This window comes from Eimeria tenella, genomic scaffold, assembly GCF_000499545.2.
Source record: "Eimeria tenella Houghton genomic scaffold, Eth_scaff74, whole genome shotgun sequence".
In the NCBI taxonomy this organism is placed as follows: domain Eukaryota; phylum Apicomplexa; class Conoidasida; order Eucoccidiorida; family Eimeriidae; genus Eimeria; species Eimeria tenella.
The window spans coordinates 1-24,244 of record NW_013543447.1 but is presented as its reverse complement, the minus strand read 5'-3'; the positions used below and the strand labels follow the sequence as shown (position 1 = coordinate 24,244).

The 24,244-nt window shown below is 53.2% G+C and overlaps 4 protein-coding genes across 4 annotated transcripts; 2 read left to right on the top strand and 2 right to left on the bottom strand.

The window, feature by feature from the left end:
• Window positions 1-982: 982 nt before the first annotated feature.
• On the top strand, window positions 983-3,592 carry ETH_00013760 (uncharacterized protein; the record flags this gene model as incomplete). Its single annotated transcript, XM_013378118.1, has 1 exon — window positions 983-3,592. The coding sequence occupies one exon, from the start codon at window positions 983-985 to the stop codon at window positions 3,590-3,592; it is 2,610 nt and encodes an 869-aa protein (XP_013233572.1).
• A 3,191-nt stretch (window positions 3,593-6,783) lies between these two features.
• ETH_00013755 (mitochondrial carrier domain-containing protein, putative) lies at window positions 6,784-9,137 on the top strand (the record flags this gene model as incomplete). Its single annotated transcript, XM_013378117.1, has 6 exons — window positions 6,784-6,864; window positions 7,343-7,438; window positions 8,084-8,241; window positions 8,356-8,452; window positions 8,611-8,679; window positions 9,012-9,137. 6 exons carry the CDS (start codon window positions 6,784-6,786, stop codon window positions 9,135-9,137), a joined length of 627 nt encoding a protein of 208 aa, XP_013233571.1.
• A 1,597-nt stretch (window positions 9,138-10,734) lies between these two features.
• Window positions 10,735-12,708, bottom strand: ETH_00013750 (NLI interacting factor-like phosphatase domain-containing protein, putative; the record flags this gene model as incomplete). The annotated part of the gene is made up of 5 exons (XM_013378116.1): window positions 10,735-10,785; window positions 10,878-10,941; window positions 11,448-11,570; window positions 12,495-12,574; window positions 12,643-12,708. The coding sequence occupies 5 exons, from the start codon at window positions 12,706-12,708 to the stop codon at window positions 10,735-10,737; spliced, it is 384 nt and encodes a 127-aa protein (XP_013233570.1).
• Window positions 12,709-17,635: 4,927 nt separating this feature from the next.
• Window positions 17,636-24,192, bottom strand: ETH_00013745 (uncharacterized protein; the record flags this gene model as incomplete). The annotated part of the gene is made up of 8 exons (XM_013378115.1): window positions 17,636-17,811; window positions 18,211-20,683; window positions 20,929-21,007; window positions 21,506-22,222; window positions 22,401-22,550; window positions 22,976-23,523; window positions 23,757-23,888; window positions 24,076-24,192. 8 exons carry the CDS (start codon window positions 24,190-24,192, stop codon window positions 17,636-17,638), a joined length of 4,392 nt encoding a protein of 1,463 aa, XP_013233569.1.
• Window positions 24,193-24,244: the final 52 nt, after the last annotated feature.

The following is a 24,244-nucleotide window of genomic DNA, read 5'->3' as shown; positions in this document are numbered from 1 at the left end:
ACAGAGTGCAGCTACCGTCGGGTCCCATTTAGGTGGCTGGGCGCGGGAGCGTGGAGTCCTACTCCAACCCAACACGGAAGTATGCGGATTTGCGACGAAAGATCGGAGTTGAAGAAGTAACAGTAGATGAGCTGCATACGTAAAGACGCTTGTGGGTAGACTTGAGGCTTGCATAACGTATCATTAAGCAGGATGCCAATGCTCAGACAAACCTAGCCCAGTGCCACACGGGCTGTCTTCAGGAGCTGAACTTCTCCAGCCTGACGGAGTGCGCTTAATTATTAAAATTTTATAATTTATGCAGCGGAGCCCATGAGGCACTAAAATTGCAGACCCGTCTCCGCAGGGCGAATGCAGATCGAGAGACACACACGACCATTGAAGCCTGAGCGGCCTGGCGCGAACAAGAAGCAAGCTTTGTTATGCGTGCTCTTCAACAGTAAGGATAAAATGAAAGGCTTGGAAGGGTGTTTCGCTGACAACACGCTCACTGGTGGTTTCCCTGTGGACAGTCCTGGAGTGGCAGACACGAGCACTCTGCCTCTCCCCTTCCCGAGTTAGAGCCAGAGGAAGGCAGCCCTTCTTTGGAGAAACATACCGAATAAATAATAAAAAATGTCGAAATGCACCTGAAAAATTCATTATTTTAATTTTTAAATGCGCACCAGAGACATGCCCCCCAAACCGTCGTGTAGTTGTTTGAAAGAGCCCCGCTTCTCTCGATTATACGTGAGCCAGCATTTTGTTTCTGCTGCACCAAAAAGGCAAGAACCGCCCTTTAAAAACAATTCCCTGCGCTTCTCAACAATTTTAACAGACCGCGATCCACTGTTTCTGCGTATTTGGTCCCAAAACAGTTGTTAGCACCATAATAGAGTCCCTCCCCCCCGTTCCCCGCATCCCTCTCCAGATGCCCTCCTAGATCACATGATCATTCACTTCCCCTTCTCAGCCGTTTTCATCCGCCAAAAACACCAGGCGGATGACGGCCTCTCCCTCTCAGTTTCCGCTGCATCTTGCGGAGCCTTCCCCTCCATGGGCCCCGGGGATTGCACTGGGCGCCGCACTTCCAGAGGCAGCTCAACCCTACCTTTTGAGCGCCCCTGCGCCTCTGGCCCCAGAATTTGAGCTTTATGAATTGACAAGGAGGGTTCACCCTGAGTATTTACCCCCTTTCACTACCGCATCAACTGGCCGGAGGAGTCGTTCTCTGCTTGTCGCCGTCATCGCATCGATCTCTGTCGTTGCCTTCTTGTTGCTCCGCTGTTATTCAGTTCTCCGTTCAGAGGGCTCATTAGAAAGCGCCAGGTCTCTCGTCCGCCGGCTAGCTGGCGACGATGATCCCTTCCCTTGCTCGGTTCCTCCAGAAGAGGCCTCCTCTGACCTCTCACTGGGCGCCCTAGGGTTGCCCTTCGTTGATACTCCAACCCTTGGAGGCTGGCACCCGAACCTGGCGCTTCAGCTGAAAACGCTGAAACTTAGTGATGAGGAGTTATCAGAATTAACGGCGGACGAGAGGGAAACGATAGTGAAGGCCCGGGATTCTATCATGGTTACAGCTGGCAAGCACGCTTACTTGCAGCAACGCAGACGTGACAAATCGGAACGAAGAGGATCATCCAGAGTTGAAGAAGTGGAAGAGACAGAAGGAGATAAGGAGCTCATTTTGGCCAAGCAACAGCTTGATCGCATGCATTGGAGCACCTCACAGGAAGTCTCAGCTTTAATCGCTAGAGCCAACGCGTTTGTATCCGGAAGGCAAATTAGCTGGCGCGTTGCTCAAGCCCTGGCCGCCCGAGACGTGATATTAAGACCTGAATTCACGCCTCAGGTTCACGCCACCTTGGAGCACAGGAGCCACATCACGAGCCTTGCCTCAGATATTGTCCAACAGAGCAAGTTTTGCCGCAACGAACTCCTTAAACAGCAACAGAGGCCCAGCGCCCCGCGTTTCCCCCCCTCGATTCCTGCTTCTTTGGAGCCGCTGATTGGCCGCTCCCGGCGAATCCTAAGCGACTTGCGCAAACTGGGAGAGCTACTGGAGCTGGCAGGCATGTCCGTTAAAGCCTTGGAAGTCAGCCGCGAGGCTGAGAGCTTGTCCAAAGTGTTGGAGTCCAGTGGAACGCTAGGCAGCATTATGAATATGTTTGGGTTCTTGAATTTTCCGATTAGCCCGAAGCCGCGCAGGAGCTTCACAGATCGCTTGACAGAGTCTATGAGGGAGTCACCTACAAGCAACCAACGCCGGAAGGTTTCCTCTGCTGAGGCGTTATACAAAGGGGGGGAGTCTTCAGACGACAGCTCCTCATCTTCTGTGTTTATGGGGGAAGACGCAGGCGAAGGCAGCAGCAAGCACCTCTCTTCCTCAGCGCCTTCAGTTAAGGCCATGGATGGACGCGGCATCTTCAGAGAGCAGCGAAAAAGCACGTCTGCTCTCCGCGGGACCCCCACGCCCCCAGAGGGCATGAAAACTTGGCGGTCTTTTCCAGAGCTAATGGGCCGCCTGTTCATGAACACTGAAGCAGAGCCGACTCACCCAGGCTCCTCCGGAAGCTATGCAGATCAGCGCGTTCTTCTTCTCGCTCCCGAATCCCTGGCTACTCCGGACTCATCCCTCGACAAGGGAGAGGAGCCATCTGATGAAACCGACTACTCGTCGGACGAATCAACCGACGCCTCTGATTCGCTGCAGCACCGGAGCTACGGGGGAATGAGTCGGAGGCAACGAGCGTTCTCCCGAAGGAAACAAAAATACCCGTTTCCGTTTCACGGGGGAAAGTCTTCGCGGCCAGGCGGTACCGGATACACCCCCGAAAAAGTTGTCAAGCTACTTCAAAAGTGGAAACAACGGACACTGCAACTACTCAATAACGATTCAGATCAATATTACCGGCGCGGTCCCCTCGAGTTCGCGCTACAGGAGGGGACGCAGCTAGTGTCTACCTGGGGGCAGCCAGAGAGCGCTGCAGAGGCCGCAGGCTTCAGCGCCCAAAGTGTACTTGAAATTAAGCAACAGGTGGAGAGCTGCCAAGACCTGTGCACCAAAGTTCGTCAGCGTCTTGTAAAGAGAGCGATCAAGGCTCTGAAAGAATCCGAGCGGACACTTTCCTCGTCCCTACAGGCGCTGCAGAATGCTTTAGAACAAGAGCGCTCATGCGCAACGGGGACGCCTTGCTTCAGTAGAGTGGTGCTGCTGGCCGCCTCCACAACTGAAAAGTCAAAATCCGTCTACTTCATGTACTCGTCGCTGGTGGCGGCGCCTGAGCCCGCGGTGGAGCTGAGCGCGGCCCTGAGAAGGCTAGCAGAAACGGCAGCAGCAGTAGCAGGCCTTCTCGACGAAGCAGCAGAGCGCTTGAGCGCCACCGATGGAGCTCAGAGGAAAACAGGACAGAAGCAAGCGGCTATCGCAGCCCTCGGAGCTGTGGGGGAGCAGGTTGCAGCGAGCGCTATCCGAGAAGCCTCCGCGACGGCAGCAGAGGGACACCCTGAAGTCGCGGGGCCTTCTTCGGCCACAGGAGAGGCGCTTATTTCTATGGCAGCGTCCAAGGCCAGCACAGTGTTGGCGATGCTACAAGGACAGAAGGAAAAATAGGGAGCATGAGAAAAAGAGATGACGGACAATGGGCGCTTACTCGGCGCGGTCGCATGTATATCTGGTGTAACAACCCAAACAGAAAGAAGAGGCTTAGGGGGAAGCAACGACGAATGTCGTGAAAGGAATGAGGTGCATCTTTTGCTCCTCAGCCGTGCAGCTGGTGCTAGAGGCATTGCGGCTACAGCAGCAACACCAGCGGCTACGCCTTCTGCAGCTGCACAATCGCAGCAGCAACCGCTGCTGCTACTGTACCCCGAGGATATTTATTCTGTTTTGCCTCTCCATATACTTGCTGGCAGATCCTCCATCGGTGTACACAGGTTCCTGTGATGCTCTCACATCTCCCTACCCACAGCTTCTGCCCAAAGTGCTGCTGCAATTGCAGCAGCCGTTTTATGATTTTCGTTTTTTTGGCTGGAAAATCGCCCCACCTCATCGCCTCCGCTGCGTTTCGTGGCCTGCAAGTATGCAGGGCTGCCTTGGAGCCCTTCCTTCACAGATTTCGTTTTGGCTCCTTATCTATTTTTGGTAAGTAGACAGGCAGATGCACACCTCCTGTCTTCATGCCGGTCTGTATTTTCACACCCTCCCATGGTTAGGAGGCCTCCAGGTGGTCCAACGGGTCCCTGGAGGCTCCTCTACACTGGGCTCCCTCCAGCGAATGGGTGGCTATGGAGTTAGCCTGGGTAGGCTGTTGTAGGATATGTGTCGCTGTTTTTTAGAGCAGATAGTCGAGAACAGTCTGCGTCGGTGTATTTGGAAAGGCCCCTTGTGTTTGGTGTGGGAGGGATCATACACGTACTAATGTACATCTACATAAGTAAGTATTACACATACGTGAAACACTGAATATACTAGACTTGTATATCCACGTGTAAGTCTACATGCATGTGGGCGTAAATAAGTGTGTGCACGTAAATATATCTCTATTCACGTATTCCTGTATACAGATACAAACCGAAATAGCAGCGCTCAGTAGAGGTGCTGTACTTGGCTACTGCACGCGGATCGGTGGAGCCGCAGCAACTCTAAAACCCCTCGTTTCACGGCGTAGTCTTGTGCCGTTGAAAGTTTTGAACAATCGCAATTTTTTAGCGTTTCGCGTTGGTTCGACGTTCAAGGCGTGCCATTGCTGCCTGGTGATGACGAATGTCTCACGGGCCAGCTTTGTTTACCTTTTCAGACTTGCAGATGTAAATAAACACATGTGCGCTTTTGTTTGCATTTACGCACGCCTGTGGAGGCACCTGCACAAAGCAGTGGTCTGGACTTGAGTGCGTATCTGCTCGGATGTGAACGGGGGTCCCGCCGCAGCTAAATGAGGCCCAGCAGCCCTAAGAAGATCACGACAGACGCTTTGTGGAGGCCTCCCCTGCCCATCCTGGTCAGGCAGTGTCGCCGCGCGCACACTTTTGCATGAGGCGCTGGCGAGGGAAGTTAGCTATCCTGAAGGGTTCTCCCGAAGATGAGCCTACTTACACAACACAGCCAAAAGATGCTGAGCCCCACAACTTCAGTCTCTGTAATGCAGCCCCAAGATTTGTTAGAGGTTTCAGTGCAGTTACAGAGAGGCAGTCCTTCAAAGCTTGCTAGGAACTCTAGATATGGGAAGGCTCTGAAACGGCAGTCCAAACGGAAGCTGTTGACAAGGAAAAAGGCATCAGCAAGACACCGACCAAAAGATAATGTTGAACGAACAGATGCGCGGAGTGTGTCAGCGACACTCTTCAGCGGGCGCGAACACCAACGGTCGCTCACTGAACATTCTGGGGCCCCCCTACTTACTAGGCAGTGTCGTCCGCGTTAACTAGTTGGTTTCTCATTTAAATGCACTTTCCAAAAGACGTATCAATCAATGGCTTTTAGGTTTTGTCGTGAATTTTGTGCCTGCCGTGTGTTCATTTCCAAGTGCTGTTCTGGCTGGCAGGCGTCGTAGTGAAACCCCTCTTCGCCTCTGTCAAATTTGACGCAATTACACCGCTACATTGGTACAAACGTGCAGTACACGCGAGATCTGTGGAAACGGAGCTACAGGGAAAGCTTGAATACTCTACACACATATCTCAGGACTACAGGGAGCTCCGACATCAGCATGTAACGCCTCGCGTTTTGGTCATGGGGATGTCTGCAGAAGGTGAATCTGGACGGCCAAAAGAAAGAATGTTCCTAAATGTCCTCAATGGAATAAAAAAGTCTGAAGATTGTGACACCCACGCCCCTGCACAGCCAGTCCAGGAAAGTGAAGGTTCACGCCCGCAAGAGCAGACGACAGCAGCAGTCTCAGCAGCCAACTCAACTGCAGCCCCGTTTTCACTCCCTTCAAATATAAATTGGAACGCCAGGCCACAGTTGGCTGCTGGGGCTTCTGGGGCGGCGGCGCTGTTGACTTGCTGTGCTTTGCATCCTTTTGACCTCATCAAGACACGCATGCAAGGTACAGAAGGGACGAGTAGACGGGGGATGCAGCAGAATTATAGAGAGAGGGTTTCAGTTGTTCATCTGGGGCATATTCTTCTCTTCATGCTGAGTACTGAGTGCTTTTCAACTTCCACTTCTACCGATTGTTGTTTTCTCCTTTGCTTGTGTTGGCAGGGGAATTCGCTGTTTGGCTTTTGACTTGCTCTTGAGTGTTCCCTACTTTGACTGTTCGTGGAAAGTGCTGAGAGGCTGGCACAGCAAGGCTCTGTGCGGGTGGCAATTGCTACTTCCAGCTCATGAGTCGAGTGCAACCAGCCTTACCGTTTTGCCCCTGTTAGCCTTGCATTAACTTCGAAGTGCTCTCATCTTCAAGACCACCGTTTCTTGTGGCCGTTTATATGAGCAATTCGCCGTTTAATTCTGTTCCAGTATTTGTGTAACGTCCTCTCGTGGGTTGGACCTTATATTTGGGCATTTGTCTCGCTATCGTGGGCTAATAAGCGCTTGCGAAAACGCTGCATTAGCGAACATTACAGGCTGCTGTTACCCTTTAGCTTGTCAGTTTGCTTGTATGCTATTCAGTTGCAGCAGTCACTGGTGGGGCTATCCCTCTCTACGGTTCAACCAAATCTGCAGTAGTACGAATATACAAACAAGAGGGCCTGCGGGGCCTATGGAAAGGTATCGGGGTGACTGCTTTTGCCTCCTGGACGTCATGGACATGCTTCAGATACGTGTAGGCTCCGCTTTACACTATTCTGTTTTTCCCCATGAGCTGCGCAATCTATCGTGATAGGCACTACAGGAACGGCAAAGCAACACAGCCCAGTTATGAATGCCGTTTCCCCCAAGTGCTCGACCCCCGGCCAAATATTCGCAAAATCGACCTTTTGCATTGTGTCTGAAAATCTTGCTGCGTATTTATATATGCTTAGTATTTTTTCAGGGAGATAAGCGGTGATCCCTGTTTTTGATTGAATCTTTTTTCTTCCCGCGCACGACTTGATTGTCTGTTGCAGATTTCGCTTGTACTGCATGCAGATTTGATCAGCTCAGTCTCAGTTTACCTGGCTGGAGAGAATCTGTTTTTGGAAACTCTGACAAACCAAATGGAGTAGCTCAGAGGACGTCCCTCGACGACATGGTGTGCGTGCCCCTCAGTGCCAAGCTCTCGTTCCGCAGTTGTTCATCATTCTCTTGATTATTAAAACCACTATTTGCATCTGGGGCGGATTGTTTGAACGCCAGTTCAAGCATGCTAGCGGCTTCAGCCATTTGTAATTTACTCGCAGGTCACCTTTTATTTTTTTTTTGTTTTTGCTGTTCCAGGCCAGTGGCCTCGTCGCTGGCGTTTTAGTCACGTGCTTGACTCACCCGCTGTGGCTTGCCAAAGCGCGAATGGAGATGCAGGCAAAAGAAGCTGAGGTAGGAAATTCCTTGTTTCGTCCTAGACTGTCTCCTTTTAAGTCCTAACTGAAAGAAGTTCATTGTGAATTGTAGTCATCTGCGTAGGCTTTCGACATAGCCGGTGGTAATTGACTATGTGGCACAAGGCACCGAATCAAACGACACATAGATTCTGCAGGCGTCGGCAACGGGGAGGAGGCAGAAGTGCAGCCGCAGCTGCAGCTTCGGTATCCTCAGCTGTTGCCGTTGCCGCCTATGCTGGTGCTGGCAACTGTGCTGCTGTTGCTAACCGTGCTGCCGAGGATTCCGCTGCCGCGCTTTTTGTTTAATTCCTTAAAAAGAGTTCTGTTTGCTGCTGCAGTATCTATTGTTCCCTGTTTGGCTGCTGCTGTGAACACACCTTGCTACTGCTGTTGCCTGCGCTGTAGCTAAGCCTTCTTCTTCTGTATCTATCTTCTGTGTGCACGTACCGATATGGTCAGCTCGGGGTCGTGCTGCTTGGTCGTGCTTTCCTGTACATCTCTATTACTTTAGCTCCCTTTCTGTTTGTTAGTGTATCGGTGTCCGTTTTTGGCGTGCCCACTTACGCGCCGCTTTTTCTCACTGCATGTATGTCTGGCTGCGTTTTGCTCACTTCTGTCTGTGCTGACTGTCGTCTCTAAGGTTGCTGGTTGGCCTCTTTTCCACAGCGGCTTTAGTTGTATAGTGAGCGTCGCCCGTGGCGGCGTGCGAGAATCTTACAAAGGCATTGGCCCTGCCTTAGCCTTAGCCCCGCATGCCGCAATCCAGATCGCCGTTTATGAACGGCTGAAACGGAATCAGTGGGTGCACATGTTGCTCAGATACAGCTCACGACAAAAAGGCAGAGTTGACAGTCTGCGGCCTTCTAGCAGATGAGTCATTGTAGATGATTTGAGGTCATTTTTCTGTCTCAGCGCCTCACAAGGTTCATGCTCTACCTCAACAGGGCTGCCCGCTTTGTGGGGAGCCGCATCAAAATTCGCTGCTCTTTCCGTTACGTATCCTCTCCAGGCAAGTTTCTGCGCCCTAGGTGCTTGCTGGTTTGTTATCCCTTTTGCCCAAGGCAGCTTGAGGATTCTAGATATCCGTTAGAGAATCGAGCTATTCAGGGTTTTAGCAGACCGCAGATGCAGCAGTTTTTTGTAGGGCTGCTTGCGCTGACCGTGCAGGTCCTGCGCAGTCGACAACAGGTATACAGTACCCCATACGCCAATCTGAACTTTCTGCAGATTGCGATCGTGAGCTCATAGTATTTTCATCCCCTTCTTAGCATCTCTGAAACATGCTGTCTCGCGGTCAGTGCTGTTGCCAAGGCAAATGCAGTTGTTGGTGCCAACAGGAGCTTCAGTAGCTAAAGCTGCTGCAGCTGCTGCAGGCGCCGACTGCAGCAGCAGAGCGGCAGAGGCGGAGCTGGTGTTGCGTATCTGTAGTTTGACTGCACCACCAGCTGAGGTGCTGTTGCAGTCACATCCGCTGCGGCTTCTGCTGTGTCTACAAAAGCTAGCCAGCTAATCCGCTGATATACTCTGGTTTCGCATGTTTCGCATGGTCAGGTGTTTTATATTTACAGAGAATGGTCCGGGAGGAAGGAGTTCTCTCTCTTTTCGGCGGCTACTGGGTCCACACGCAGCGTGCGTGCCTGCAGAGCGGCATCATGTTCCTTATTTACGAGGGAATTTTGAACGAAGCCAAATAAGAGGAGGAGGACAGGAGCTTCCAGAGCTCTCTTGTCTCGTAGTCGGCTCACAGTCGAAGCATATGGCTTGCTGCTGCAGCTCCTGGCAAAGCGGATGTGCCTGTTTGTGTATACGTACCTATGCATAGAACAGAGTTGTTGCCTCTCCCACTGATATAAAGCAACTACATGTCTATGATTGGTGGACTTACTGCTTTTTGCAGCAGAACTACAGGCAAGTATTAGAACGCAGAGGTGACTTGTTGCCTTTGCAACATTAGCAAACCTGCAAAGGCAGGTTCGCAGGCGATGCGCGTGCGAATGCTTATACTTTGAAAAAATTTTCTTGACTAGTTACAAGTACTTCTATATATTGGCGTGCAAATACCAGGAGCCTTTCCTGCTTTCCCTCTATTACAAAAGCTAGCGAGCTACACAGAGACATCGTAGGGCCAGTGCCATCTCTCTCGCTCCTCAGTACCACATGCATGCGTGCTGCTGTTTTGATAGCAGCACAGCAGCAGCATGACAGAGTGAGCTTTTCAGGACAAGTTTTTCTTACCTTCCTACACACTCACACTAAGCTAGCCTACAGGCAGAGAATAGTGTGCACAGGATTCAGTAGCAACTGTGCCCTACCTCTGACGTAGAACCAGCTGTTTGCTTTTCTTTGTGCCTTCCAAAGCCAACATGGGTCTTCGTATTCATGGCAATTTCCTGGAAATCAGCGCACTAAAACACAAGAAATCGTTTCTGTTTGCTTTCGCAGCAGACCGGAGTGATGAGAGTAAAAAAAGAGACCCGTGCAAAAACCATCACATCCAAAGAAATTTATGACACACAACAAGGCATGCAGTGCACGTTTGTTGCTGTTCCCTCGTGGACATCTCGCCTTGTGGTGAATGCACTATTGGAGTTCTTCCCATTGAGGCACTCTGTATGGAGGTGTATGTGCATTCACTGGTCTATATAGATGCTTGAACGCCCTCCACGTTTGTGTGAATTTGCAATACTTCAAGACATAGACAGGCCTTCCATGCATGAATGCATGCAAGGGGCCCCCAAAGTGTGTGCAATTTTATGTGGATTTCCAAGGCCTCAAAACGGAGACAGACCCTCCGTGTTCGATTTCCAGGTGCCCATGGGGTCCATTAGCTTGGATAGCAGCCTTAATGGCTCGACTGGTCCTTTCTCCGAGTTCCAGCACACTCTGCTTGGGCTCGTAGAGGCGTGCTGCGGCTGTCGCGGCTTGTTTTCAACGTGTTTGGATGCATGCAAGCATGGCCTCGCGGTGCCTCTGAATGGGGATGGTGACTAAACGTTTTCGCTTCGTCAATTGCAACGACAGCTGCTGGTGTTAAGTTGAACGCACGCATCTCCGTGAGCTGTTCTATCGACAGCAGGTACAACATCAGAGCGACAAAATGAAGCCACAAAAAGTCTACAAAGAGCCTCACAAGGGAGACGGGCCAGGCCACAGTCAGGGACCCTCATAAGAGTTCTCCTACTCCGCACAAATTCACAAAATCGATGGGCAACCGTCCACCTATTCGTTTCATGATTTGCTCGTTGCTTTTCCTGCCTGTTTCTCCTCCGAACTCTAATTCCGCATTATGCTTCAAAAGTAACGCAGTAAAGCCTCCCTGATCATAGGGCGTATGTCGTCCACCTGCTCGTAAACAAACACAACATGAATGTTCAGCTGTGAGCCTTCTACGTTGAGTATCTAGGCTCAAGAGCTAAGGGTTCGAAAGTTCTCACCGTCGCAAGGGAACGCAGTATAGGTATCAGATCGAGCAATTCTGTGTCATTTGGATCGTCAAACCTGAGTTCCATATACCATAACATGTTGCACTTGCGCGTCACACAACCAGACTATGGAAATAGCCATTTGGGGACTAGTCCCATGAGCTTCGGACCGTTACCCAAGTGTACAAAAGCTAAGCAGGCCCAACTAAGCATACCCGTCAACGGGAAAATATGCATATGCTCATTCCCAAAAAGACTCATGCGTCGAAAACATATAGACACATACAGGTAACACAAACATGTCTGGTTCGGAAGTCAAATGAAGGTAGGTCGCGGAGATCGCATGCATTCAAATTCGGTCACTGGCACAGATGCCAAAGCGCATATCCGGCATAGGTGACAAATATTGCTATAAAAACGATGTGCCGACCATGTGAATAACACAAGAGAGCACATTTCTACGTGCTCGTACAGCCGTAAGCCATGAGTAGATGCTATAAATGTGCGTTACTCCAGGTTCTCTTATGCATGCACTTCTACGCCATAGGACGGGCAACACCAGCCGCGGCAGCGGCTGCCTACCAGCTTTTGATGGGTATTGCGTTTTCCATGTGCCACAAGTAGGCCTTGGTGGAGTTGTCTATAATAATTACGTTGCGAAGTTCGCGGCCTAGAAGAGACAAATCTTTAATAAAGGCCCCGCTCCTACAAAGCAGCAAGACAAATTGAACAAAAAAGGTGGATGCGAAGCCAATGGCGGCGCCAACAGGCAACATGAGGAGCGGAACAGAAACACATCAAAGGACGGTAAGTGAAGGCCAGAAGAGAGGGAAGGGGGACACACACATTCGCGGAAAACTGATTCGCAACATTCTGATGTGTACGGCAGCCAAAGAACATTACAGCAATAGATGAGCTGATAAAAAAACGAATGAGCAAGCAGCGGAAGTACAGAAACGGGAAAAAGGAACACTCGAAGCTCTTTTCCACCGAATAGCACATATCATGTAGATAGCAGAAACAGACAACGCAGAAACAACCAGACACTGAGCAGAGTAACCAAGCTCTTAAAAAATGTTAAACTGTACGTTTCAAAAACTCTACGGGCGTGCACGAGTGAACAACAGAGTCTGCCAAGCATTTCATTCGGCCATGCAGGCAAATTCAGCGCCAGTCAACAGCTCCGGCCTATCCCATGGAACAATTCATACTTGTATCCGATCACAGGCTTGCAAACATGTATACGCATACTTATTAAGTGCATTTAGTGCATTTAAGTGGAGCCTATACCGGCGCGATTATATTCTGCGCAGCTACATAAACTCATAAACAACAGTGAAGAAAAATGCATGAATCAAACTGGTGAGCATATTTAAATTTACTCCGCATGAGAGAGAGCATGCAATGGGGCAAAACTGTAGATAGTATACTCTCCAGAACTCCGTGATGCAACTTCTACAAACAGGGCGTAGACAAGGCAGTAGCCGTCCCTACCCAACAGTACAAATCTTACTTCTTAAGTCACATGGAACTTCTCTGTGATGCTCCTTAGGGCCTGATAGGCGATTTTGTAGTTAAAGTGCTGAATAAGTGCTGTGGTAGTCACACAGGTGCACCGCTTAGGCTCACTGGTATGTGCAGTATTCTCGGAAGAGTCTGTACGAGCACAGTTTGTGCGGGTCAATTTTGTCCACTACCAAGTCCGCGTACTGCAGCGCAAACAGCTCATCTTCAAGCAAAAGCAAACTTCTGCGACAAAGGTTGCACCTGTTCCCACTCCGATGTGCTCCTCTGTCGCTACTTCTGCTACATTAACTGTTGACGCAGAAACACTTGTATCCATGCGTTTCTTTATGTGGTTTTCTACACGTATATATCTCTGCGCATCTGCACGATTCGAGCCATACTCATCGCTGCTGTTTCCTAAGTCGGATAGCCTCTGTGCAGTGCACGCGCATTCGCGCATAAATGCCAGACCCTTACTCCGGACACAGAGGCAGTGAAGATAACAACTTCATACAGCTTCGACATTTCCTTTAGAAATTTAGTGACGCCTTGAAAACAAAAACAGTTCACCAAGAAGCGGCAGAAATATTGGAATCTAATGCGGCCTCTATCTGCCCACATTTGCATCTACCTGCCCCTCTGTCCATCTGTCCCAGTTTGCTTCTGTTTATGCCGATTGTTTTCTCTGTGCCTATTTCTCCGTCGTTTCCAGAGGATCTATCTATTAATTCTACAGATCTTATTGACCCGTGCATGTGGCAATCAAAAAACGTTCTCTAGCCTTTGCTCTTGTAAAAGGCGCCGCTCCACCTCACAATAACGAAATCCAGACAAATAGCTAATGTTATACATCGTATGCAGAATCCCTAAATGCACTGACTGTGTTTGAAGGGAGGCAATTTTATATGGGTCCCATGGCGCGGTTCCGCCATGGTAAGGGAAGGTAACGAAACGGCACGCAGAACGAACAAAGACACGACAAAGCAACTTGCACTGCTGGAGTCCTTGTCACCTGGACGTCGTTTGATGTATATCTGTCTTGGTCGCTTTTTGAAGTTGACCTGTACCACAAATCCAGATGTTACGGACAGGCAAGCATGCACTTTCTTCTCACGTGGGCCGGAGAAAGACCGCGACACTTTCACGGGAAGGCAGGGCTCCCTATGACAAGATATCCCAAATTGCCGTACCCAACGTCAGGAAGAACCGAAGCGTGTAGAGCTTTAAGAGGATAAAAGGGAAAGGGAACAGGCGCACCGTCACAACAAAAGTGTAAGTGCGAGGCTTGACTAAGCTGCTACGCACGAGAGTCTCATCCAGGTCCAACACTAAAGTCTTTTTGCCCTAAATACGCACCAGATAGCGACACACTGAAGTTGCAAATGGACTCTAGATAATTCGTATGACGAATATACAGTGACGGAACGTGACACAGTAACGGCAGATACTGACGTAAATTGAAAAGGAAACAAGCCACCCATTAGCCACTGACGAGTTGAACATGAGAACCAGAGGCTCAAACGTGCCTAGGCATCTCACAGGAATGCAAGAAGAGAAATGGAAACAGAAGTCAGGTAGGTGCCATTTTCGTGTCTCGAAAAACCCCCGACAATGACATGCGGGAAATCCTGTATGACAGGGAGCTCTGAAAACCTATCTGGTGCAAAGACCACATGTGGTGAGATTCTGTTTCCTAGATCTGTCCCTTTGCGGTATATATCAGTGGAACTTCGTCAGCACCCACCGCATCTTTCGGAAGTTGAGGAGGGAGAAAAGGGACAAGTTCAGCGCTTGGGTTGATGCGGATGAGGCTACACGGGAGCTGCAGCAACAAAGGAGCCACAGCCAACTAGTTTTGCCTCTGTTTGCCTCTGCAGCTGCCTCTTCTGCTTCTGCCTAGCTCTTGGTGTCTTTTCACGCCTTCAAGTGTGGCACCGTTCTTGCGTGTACACCCGCTGCCTACGCTTATCTGCAACTTCTTCTGCCCCTCCATTTGCGCCACTGCCTTTGTGCCCGTTCCTCCTTCCCTTCATTGCACTGTTCTATTGAGCGACTTCAGCAAAGGACGAACAGCAAGAAAACAACTAAAGGTATCTGTCTAAAACTTGCATGAGCAAAGACGAACTTGTCTGCTTTGGGGTTTCTTGCGCGCTTTTTTTCTCCTCAGCCACTGACAGATACGGGCAGGAGATAGGAAGCCGAGGCACCACGGCGTCTTTGCACAGAGCCTTTTCGTTTCTTCCTGTAAGCTCTGGTCCTCTGTTTTCGGTGCTTTACTTTTCACCTGCTGCACCGAGTTACTCCAATTTGCACTAAAGCACTGCGCAGAGGTCTCAGAGGCTCTCAGCGCAGATCTTTGCTTTACTCGCCAACCCCGGCGAGGAGGCGCCTCCCTTTCTGCAAATGAAGGGCAATCGAGATCCCTTTCTCCTTCCTCCCGAGATTGAAGTTGTCCGGACCCTGCCGCTGAAGCCATCGCCCGTAAAGGGAGGCAGGTTCCCTTAGCCGGTGAAACTCGTCTGGCTGAAGCAGACAAGAGAAGTGCTTCCTGTGCCAACAAAGAGTAGGTGAAAGGGAAGGAATAGCATACAAGGAAACGAGGGGCCCTCTCAGCAAACAAAACGGTCACGGGGAAGATCCCACAGCACTCGCCAGAGAGAAAGGACTCCCGTTGGCTTGGTCTTTGCCCACAAATGCATCCCACTAAAAAGGCGAACAGCTACAGAGTCCTTTCGATTTGAGCTTCACAGCTGAACTCCGGCAGACTAGGTGAAGCTGTAGCAGGTCTTCTGCCCGCTACTCGCGCAGATCCTAAGATATGCACAGATTTAATGAGGTTCTGTGGCTTTTTATGGGGCTAGTTGAAGCTTTGTGCAACACCTTCCAGAGCCCTCCAAGAGCATGAGCAGGTCCTGAGTGCTTCGGCCTCAGGACTTCGTTTCTAGCGTTTAGAGCAGGGGGCAACTGCTGTCAAGCTTTTCAGGGAGGTCAGCATTGCACTCTGTTTAGGAAACAGATGAAGGCAAATTCGACAGCCGGTGATATTCTCTTGACTACAGAAAGTGACCTCAGAAAGGACTTGGGCCGCGTGGCGCCCCCGCAGCTTCGCCAGAGCTCCCGACAAACGTAAGGAAAAACGCTAGCAAATCAATAGGTACAGGAAAGTGGAGGGAGCTGTCGAGAAGTGGGGGGGAAAACAACAAAAAGAGGACTGGGAGGTCCAGAGAGATCGCCGAGTGGACCAGCGGGCACACCGTCCGCAGCAGCTCCCACATACTGCGTATTTCTCTGCTTCGCTGGGCTATAAAGCACTCATTTACTATAAATATGCCCTATATCTATCCTTAAACTCAACAAACAACTATTTCCGCTGCAGGATACCACGGACAGGATCCCAAAGCTGCGACGTCGCGATTGCTGCAGCCTAGTTGACCAGTGAGGGCACGCTTATCTGTCTTGACATCTCTTGCAAAGCCCTCAAGAACAGATAAATTCTTGTATCTGTGTCTTTCAGTCCAAGTAGTTGCATTTTGCGCGCAATCTTATGTTTCTTCAACGCTCGGTAAGGGCCAGGAGAGGCCCTTGAACCCCCAACTATACAAATTCTCTGTGTTCTCGAAGGCACTTCCCTTACTGCGCCAAGACATTCCACTGCGTATATGCCTGTGCTTCAGAAGTTGTATGACACGCTACATTTGCATTCCCTCACACAATTCGCGAGGCTGTGAGGGTTACTACAGTGGCTGACGAAGCATTACATAAGGACACGTGGCCACAGCAACATGGGAAAACGCGAGAATAAGGGGCTGTAGGAGGCGAAAACGTTGCCACCGTTCTCAACAACAACTAACGGCCTTGAAAAGGGACCCAAAGAACCAGGGAACCAGATCGAGGGGCCCTTCCGTTGTGTCCCGTGTGTTGAACTGCTCGGAAACTTGCAACGCAGCGCGACGGCACCAGGTACCGGCTACTTAATCAACTAGAAAGTCCCTAAATCCTGAACCGCTTCTAGCCTTCCCTATTGTAAATGACCTAAAAACAATGAGAGAGTCGGTAGGCCAGGAAAGGCACCGCAAAAGAAAATAGATAGCTCCGAACTACCGACGGGACTGAAGACAACTCGCCAAGACGGACACCCCGGGGGAAAAGAAGTCGTAGTTCTCTCTGTTACAACCTAGTTTGCGGTATTTATTTACAACTTGAATCCTTACATCCGAATCCTTACATCCGACGTGCCACTCGAGCTAGGAAAAAATTGACGAAAGATATCGAAGTTTTCACCTAATGTGCAAGCCCTCCTGATAGGCGTAAGTTCACAGCTGTTTTCTTCTTAAGCCACAGAGGGCCGTCAGCCCTTTCGCACTAGTCTTTACGGCTGCCAAAGGCAAATCTATTTTCCTCTAAGATACCACCCACGGGCGAAACCCCAAAAAATACAAAAAGAGGCTCAACCTTCTGTCGAGCGCAGTGAAGCCCATGAGGCGTTACGGGCTGTGCCCGCGAAAGACCCGGCTACCCCAAAACAGCCATGAAGATCTTAACCAAAAGTTATAGTATAAAACACTCTGAAACACTCTATCTTCAAACTACCACGAGCCGCCATATTCAAACAGAAGGCCCCTCAGCCACCCCAATGCCCTGCCAGCACAAACTGGCTTCTCCATCTCCACGAAATATAACGCAGCACCTGCACAAACTGGCTTCTCCATCTCCACGAAATATAGCGCAGCACCTGCCGCCCTCAGCAGCAGCGTCGAAAACACAGGAGTCCCCGGCAAGCCGCGAACTACATTAAGAAAACTAAGTAAGCCCCAAGGCTGCCAAGGGCCATATGTCGCCCACAAGACTCAAGATGCCACCGAAGGAGCCAACATATTCTTGGAAGAACTCCAGCTGCTCTTTCTCATCCCTCTTGTGCTTCTTGACCAAATGCTGTCGCGAATAACAATAATAATTCGCTATTTGCGCCACTCCAGGCGTCCCCTAAGCGACCCCGCAAAGCCGCAAGCAGCGATCAGGGGCATTTCGATGGCCACTCAAAGGCCCGTAGAGCCCATCTGCATGCGGGCAAAACTAGCTTTGAATGAGGGGAAGGGAAGCAGAGGCTATGGCTGCTTCAGCTGAGTCCAATCCCCCTTCATTTGATGTCGACGCATGCACAAAGCAAAGAGAGCCCCGCGGTTTCTATCGGCGCTGTGGGGCCTCACATTCGGGTGGCTGCTGCAGGCGCCTAATTGCCTGCTGCTGCTGCTGGCAGCAGCGCCTCAGGGCAAGGCGTGCCGCATGAAACAGTTTGGATGCGACTGAACCCAAGTCAGGACTTCCACAGCCATTTGCCACTCCGTCGTGCAAGATAAAAAGAGCCTCTGGGGAAACCGCGCGTTGGAGCCGGAGGAAAAGAACCGCCAAAGGCGTCCAAGTTGCTGTCTGGCGTAGTACGCTGCATGCACAAAAACAGAACGATTTAACCAGCTAAAGGCAGAGGCTAGCTAGCTAGGTACCTAGCTAGCTCGCTAGCTAGCTATGCACTGCGTCGAGCTCCCTAGCCCACTCGAGGCTGCAAAGGCCCAAACGCAAATGAGCTCGTTGAAGCATCTGAAGCATCCCAATCCGTGCACTTATCTCTGTCTTCCTCTTTCTAAGTGCCGTCACATGCAGGTGCACTTATCAGCGCTTGCAAGTACTGCACGCAACTTTACTCAAATATATTCGTGTCCTAATGCGTGAGAGTTTATATCTCTGTGCATGCATACATGCATGCATGCAAGCATGCACGCATGCATTCTCGCCTGAAAGCACGTAGGTCATGTCTGTGAGTGCACTTGGGTGTGCGGCTCACTTCGCGCGAATCCCTGGTGTCTGCCCTCGAGTAAGAGGTCAATTCGACTCAGACAAAGGGCTTTGCCAGTGCCTGAGGCGTTGCGTTTGGCGACTTTGAGGAGGTCCTGCAGCAAAAGGGTTTCCCCGAAAAGGAGACTCCTGAAGCCTTCACAAACAAAAGAGTTCGCGCAGATGCGGCCCATGACGTACAGCCACAGGGCGTTCCCAGCCACGGAGTCCACCCCCAGGCAGTCCCAGTCCCGCCCCGTCTGCAGCGCCAGGTGCAGGTGTGGGGCCAGGGTCAAAGTTGCTGCTAATGCATTTCCCGAGGAGTTCATCAGCAGCGCAGCTTCTTCTTCCCACCACAAAGTGGCCCCCTTTGTGTGTTCGCTGGCCAGTGGCTGTTTTCCGGGGCTGCCCGATTGCTTCCTGTGGGCGCTGCCTCCGGCGTCGCGGCTGCTCCTGCTGCTGCTTTTCTTGCTGCTGCTGCGGCTGCTGCGGCTGCTACTGCTGCTGCTGCTGGGCACGCTGCCGTCGCTGCCGCGCGCCTCGCGGGCAGGCAACCCCGCCTTGCCCGACGGAGCAGCAGCAGCGGGAGGACTTGAAGAGGAAAAGCGGTAGCCGAAATGCTCAAGAAACTTCTGCGGTACACACATTTCTGCATCCCGCAAAGTTTCTTCAACTTCGGGGGCCCCCACAGCAGCATTTCGCAGGCGCACGGGATCTGCGTCGGAGTCCGGCGGGGTGTAGTAGTGCAGCAGCGCCTCGGCCCTGCCGTGCGCTGCAGCGCCTGCTGCTGCAGCAGCCACCGCCGCTGCAGTGGCCGCAGCAGACGCTGCTGCTGTTGCATGCAGGGGCCCCGCGGCCCCCGGGTAAACCGTGGGGAAGACCGAGCGAGGAGTCCTTCCCTCCTCCTTCAGGGAGTGCAGCCACTCTGCTGCATCCATGAGAGACAAAGCGAAGTCTGCAGTTTCCTTGGCTTTGAAACGAACAACTTCTGTCAAGGCCTGGCGGCGCTCCGTCTGTCTCGCGTAGTAGGCAAACCGCGAGTCTTCTTCATAAGTCCTTTTGGCGTTGTCGAGGAAGTTCTGAGGCCACTCTTTCTCCAAGTCGGCCTGCCGCTGCAGCTCCGGCAGCAGCTGCAGCAGCTCCTCAGGAGAAGACTCGGGGGGCCCCTTGTACTCCGAGTCCAGCAAGTCTGCTGCGAGGCCCGCGGATATCTCGAGCAGCTGCCGCTGCATCTGCAGCTGCACATCCACCACCTCGAGGGCCCCCCGAGACCCCAGGGGCCCCTCCCCCTGCTTCCTGCTGCTGCGGCCCCGGGCCCTTCTCCCTGCGAATTTGCTGCTCCCCAGCCGCCCCTGTCTTTGCCAAAATGGCGCGTAGGCTGCGGGGCCCCTGCTGGTCTCTCGGGGGCCCCACCGGGCCCCTGAGCGCAGGTCTTGGCTGCCTGTGGCTTCCCCCATTCCCTTGGTGCCTTCGAGCTTCCTTGCTTCGCTGGACTCGCTCAGGGGGACCCCCTCGCGGGGGTCCATGCGGAAGCTCGTGTCTGCTGTTGCTGCTGCTGCTGCTGCTCTGCTCTCGCTGCCCTCCCCCAGCCACGAAGGGCCGTCCAGGGGGCCTGCGGTCCTTCGCCGCTTTTCTGGGCGGCGCCAGTCGAGGGCCCCCTTCAAGTTGGGGGGCCCCCACCCCCGCCACGGGGGGCCCCCACGCTTCTCTTCTGCACTCATCACCGCGGCCAAGACCTCCCGCCGCAAGACATGCAGTTTGCTGCTGAGCCCCACAGTGAACTCCGCCAGCTCTGGGGCGCTGGCCACGTCCATGAATTGCACGAAAGGCAAACGCGAACAAAAGAAAGAACTCAAGTCCGTTGCTGCTTGTTCAATTCGCCCCAGCACATCTGGAGAAACTGGCCGCAGCAGGGGCCCCACCAGGCTTCTCACAGTGCCCCACGGGGGCTCTGTGGCCCCCAGGGGCAGCCGGCGGGGGCCCTCGGCGCGCCGCTGCTGCTGCTGCTGCTGCTGCTGCTGCGCGTCCCCGTAGGGCTTGGACAGCCGCTGGTGGGGGTCGTGGCCGCGCTGGCCCCGCGCGGGGGCCACCGGGGGCTGCTCCCGCTGCAGCCGCTGCAGCTGCTGCAGCTGCTGCAGCTCGGAGAACGGAAGACAGTCCGGTATGCCCCCCGGGCAAGGCACTGCAGAAGCCTCCATTTGAACTGCCCCCAAGTCCAGCTGGACCGGCAGCAGCCTGCGCTGGCACTCTGCTGCATCAAAGTCCGGAGTTCGTGCTGCTGCTGCTCCAGGGGAACTCGCGGGGGCGTCCCGCAGCCGCAGCAGGTGCAGCAGCAGCGCCGCGCTGTACACGGGGGGCGGCAGCAACTCGTCGGGGCTCGCCGTCAGAGACAACATGTGCAAAAAGTCTTCATGCATGTCTTTGTACAACACAAATCGAGAAGGATGAGCCACTGGCAAGAAAGACCGGACCTCCTGCACGGTCTTCGCAGCCACAGCAGCCGCACCACGCGAGACGCAAGCGCATGCAACAGCAACAGCAGCAGCAACAGCAACAGCAGCAGCAGCAACTGGTACAGAAGCAGCTAACGCTATGCCCAACGATAGACAAGCTAAACCAAGCCGCCCGCAGTACGAATGTTACGCCGCCTACTTCAGGGGTGGCAGCAGAAAAAGTGGCAGCAGCAACGGCAGCAGCAGCAGCAGCGGCAGCAGCAGCAACAGCCTACTTTGGTTGCTCCACGGAAGACGTCCGGCCTGTCAACAATCCCAACGAGCCACGACTGTGTCAATGCATGCACCGGCGTCCTGCAGCAGCAGCAGCAGCAGCAGCAAAGCGCCAAACTGCATCCAATTTTGAATTTGTGCTAAAGGGCAGCCGTTAGAAGTGCATAAAGGGAAAAAGCAAATAAGTCAAATGAAACATATATATATATTATGCAAAAGTACATTTATAAGTACATATATATAAGCATATGTACAGAGGCCTTTACAAATCAAGAAGAGCTCTGTGTGGACCGCTGCAAAGCAACAAAGGCGCTGCTGGTGCTGCGGCTGTCTGCTGTACTAAAACCCCCTCCCTTCTTTGCTCGTTTGCTGCTGCATTTGCTGCTGCGTTCGCTGCTGCGTTTGCAGCTGCCTTTGCTGCTTTAAGAGTCTACTAGAAGTCCTTTAGATCTATCTCTGCGCTCTCGCTGCAGCAAGCAAACGGACTGCAGCAGCTGCCTGGCTAGCTGCTGCTGGTCTGGGCGCTTGCTGCTGTAGCTGCAGCGCAGCAGCAGAAGCAAAAAGCTGGCAAAGACAAACCTGAAAAGAATAACGGGGAAGCCTTGAGACATGGGAGGCTTCAAAACTTGCATTTGAGCTGAGTCATACTGCAAGGGCCTGGCTGTGGGTCCCGTATATTTTTGCTTTTTGTTTTTTTCCATTGTTTCTGCATGAGGCAGCAGCGGGAGTATCTGGACGTTGAGTTCCTGGTTGCTGCGGGCTTGGCCGCCAGTTTGCTGCTTGCTTTTGCTTTTGCTGCTGTCTTGTCTGCGGTGGCGCTGCACCACATATCGGGGTTTGAGGATGAGGAGAGGCAAGTGGCAGCCGCTGAGTCCCACTGCAGCAAGCTGCTGCTGCAGCTGCTGCAGCCGCAGGGCAGTCCTGGGCTGCTGCTGCAGCTGCGCAGCAAGCCGCGGAGACCTGGCCTTGTCGCTGTCCGCCCCCGCCTCCTCCCGCTGCTGCTGCTGCTGCTTGCAGGCCCGGTACTGCAGCACGTGGGCCAGCACGAAGCGGCTGAGGGCTTTGCCCACTGCATGCAAGGGTTTGAAGGCCCCCAGGGAGACCCAGCGGACCCTCCGGGCTTCCCCTTTGCTGCTGTCGCTGCTCTCTTCTGCTGCTGCTTGCAGCTGCGATGAAGACACCCGAGAAGCAGCAGTTGTCAAAGATGCCACCAGCGCCAACACGCTTTCGTGGTCACCTTCTACCCCTATGTCAAACTCCAAAGTGTACACTGGCACTTCCACGCCGGAGTCCGCGCTGCGCCGCACGCCCCGCACGCGGTGTACAGACACCTCGGCACACGCCCCACACCCCGGCTGTACATACACCCCAAACGCCCCGCAGCAACTCCACAGCCCGGGGGCCCCACAGGGCCCAACTTCGCGCAAATAAACCCTTTTCTCCCCTCTAATAAACCCTAAACCCTCAGCCTCACCTAAAGCGAGTCAGAGAAAACGCATCTAAGTAATAGTCCACGTTTTCCGCGTAGTTCTCCGGAGCGCCCATGTCCCCCGCCACGTGTACGTACACCGCAGACGTCTTGTGGGGAGCCAGCATCGAAAGTCCCAAGTTCAGGTGCAGTGTTCTGTTAAAACAAAGAAATAAAAGAGATAAACACAATTAAAAAATGAAAACTACAGATGCATGCACTCGGGCGATAAAGACCGCAATAGTTGTAGCCTGCGCTGCAGCAGCAACCGCCATCCAGCAAAGCGAAGCCCCCAGCAGCAGCAGCAGCAGCAGCAGCGGCACCCGCAGCACCAGTACCACTATGCCCCGGAGTGCTGCGCAGGCACCGCTGGCTAGCCCACCACCAGAGCCTCGGAAAGCGCAGCAGCAAAGACAAAGGTAGCAGCAGTTTTCCCCAGAGCTGCAGCAGCGTCAGCAGCAGCAGTAACGGCACCAGCAGCAACAGCAGGAGCCCCCTGCCACCCGCGTCCCGCGTGAGCAGCAGCAGCAGCAGCAGCGGCAGCCGCAGCAGCCGCAGCAGAAGGCAGCTTCTCGGTTTACCCAGTGGAATCGTCCCCAAAGAGGACCAGAGGGTCTATGGGTGCGGGATCGGCGTAGAAGTTGTAGGCGACTTCGACGTTGCTGGAGACGCGGTGCTGCTGCTGCTGCTGCTGCTGCAGTTTCCTGGGGGCCCAGTGCAGGGGCCTCCGCGCCGTCAAACGCCCCGTCAGCCGGTGTGCAATGCCCAGCAGCCGCTCGCTCGCCGAGGCCCCCGAGGGGGACCCACTGGGGGCCCCCCTGCCGGAGCTGAGGGCTCTGTGGCTCCAAGATCGTGAGGAGTTTGTTGCAGCTGCGTCGCTGTCCCCTGGGGCCTCCTCCCCGAGCGAGGGGGCCCCCTGGGGCCCCAGGGGCCCCCCAAGGCCCTGCGGGGGGGCCCCCGGAGCCAGCGGGGGGCCCCCCGGGGCCTCCTCACCCCAGGGCCTCGGAGAACCCAACACTGAAAAGAAATATGCTGGAGAGAGGGCCTCCCTGAGGCGGCCAGAAACTGAAGAAGTTCGCCCGCTGTCGTGGTGCATGCGAATCAGCAGCTCTGCGTACACGCATGCTGCCTGCGAACAAAGCCCCACCAAAAACCCTAAACCCTAAACCCTAAACCCTAGGCGCTACGCCCCACTCTGCAAGTAGGCAGAAGGATGCAGACATATTAGGGGTCGTTGCAGCAGACTAGCGGCTCTGCAAACCCTAAACCCTAAACGCTAAACCCCTTAGACCGTCCCCAACCGCTAGCTCGCTCTGTAAACCCTGAACCCTACACCCTAAACCCTAAACCCTAGGGAGTTACCTTCTCGCCAGCCCTGGAGTCCGCAGAAAACGTGGACAGAAAAGGCAGCGAATTGCGACGGCCAAATGCCCAGCGGCGGCCCACGGCCCAGCAGTCTTGGCGGTGAGAGCGGATACAGTGCATAGCCAGCACCTGCGCAGCAGCAGCAGCAGCAGCAGCAGCAGCAGAGGATGGTGCAGCAGCAAGCGCAGGGCGGCGGGAGCCTTGCATTTTAGTGCAGCACGAACAGACTCCAGAGCGAACGACGCAAGCCCAGAGGCTCCGTCCCAGTAATCCCTAATCCCTAAACCCTAAACCCTAAACCCTAAACCCTGAGCACCTGCTTGGTGGCGGTGGCCAGCAGCTCTTCGAGCTGCGCATCGAAAGCCCGAGAACGAAACACAGACCGCAGCATCACCAAAGAAGAAGGTCTAGAAGACAGCAGCAAAGGACTCATCGGCCACAAACTTTGCCCCTCTTCTGCTGCTGCAGTCAGCAGCGCCGCGTGC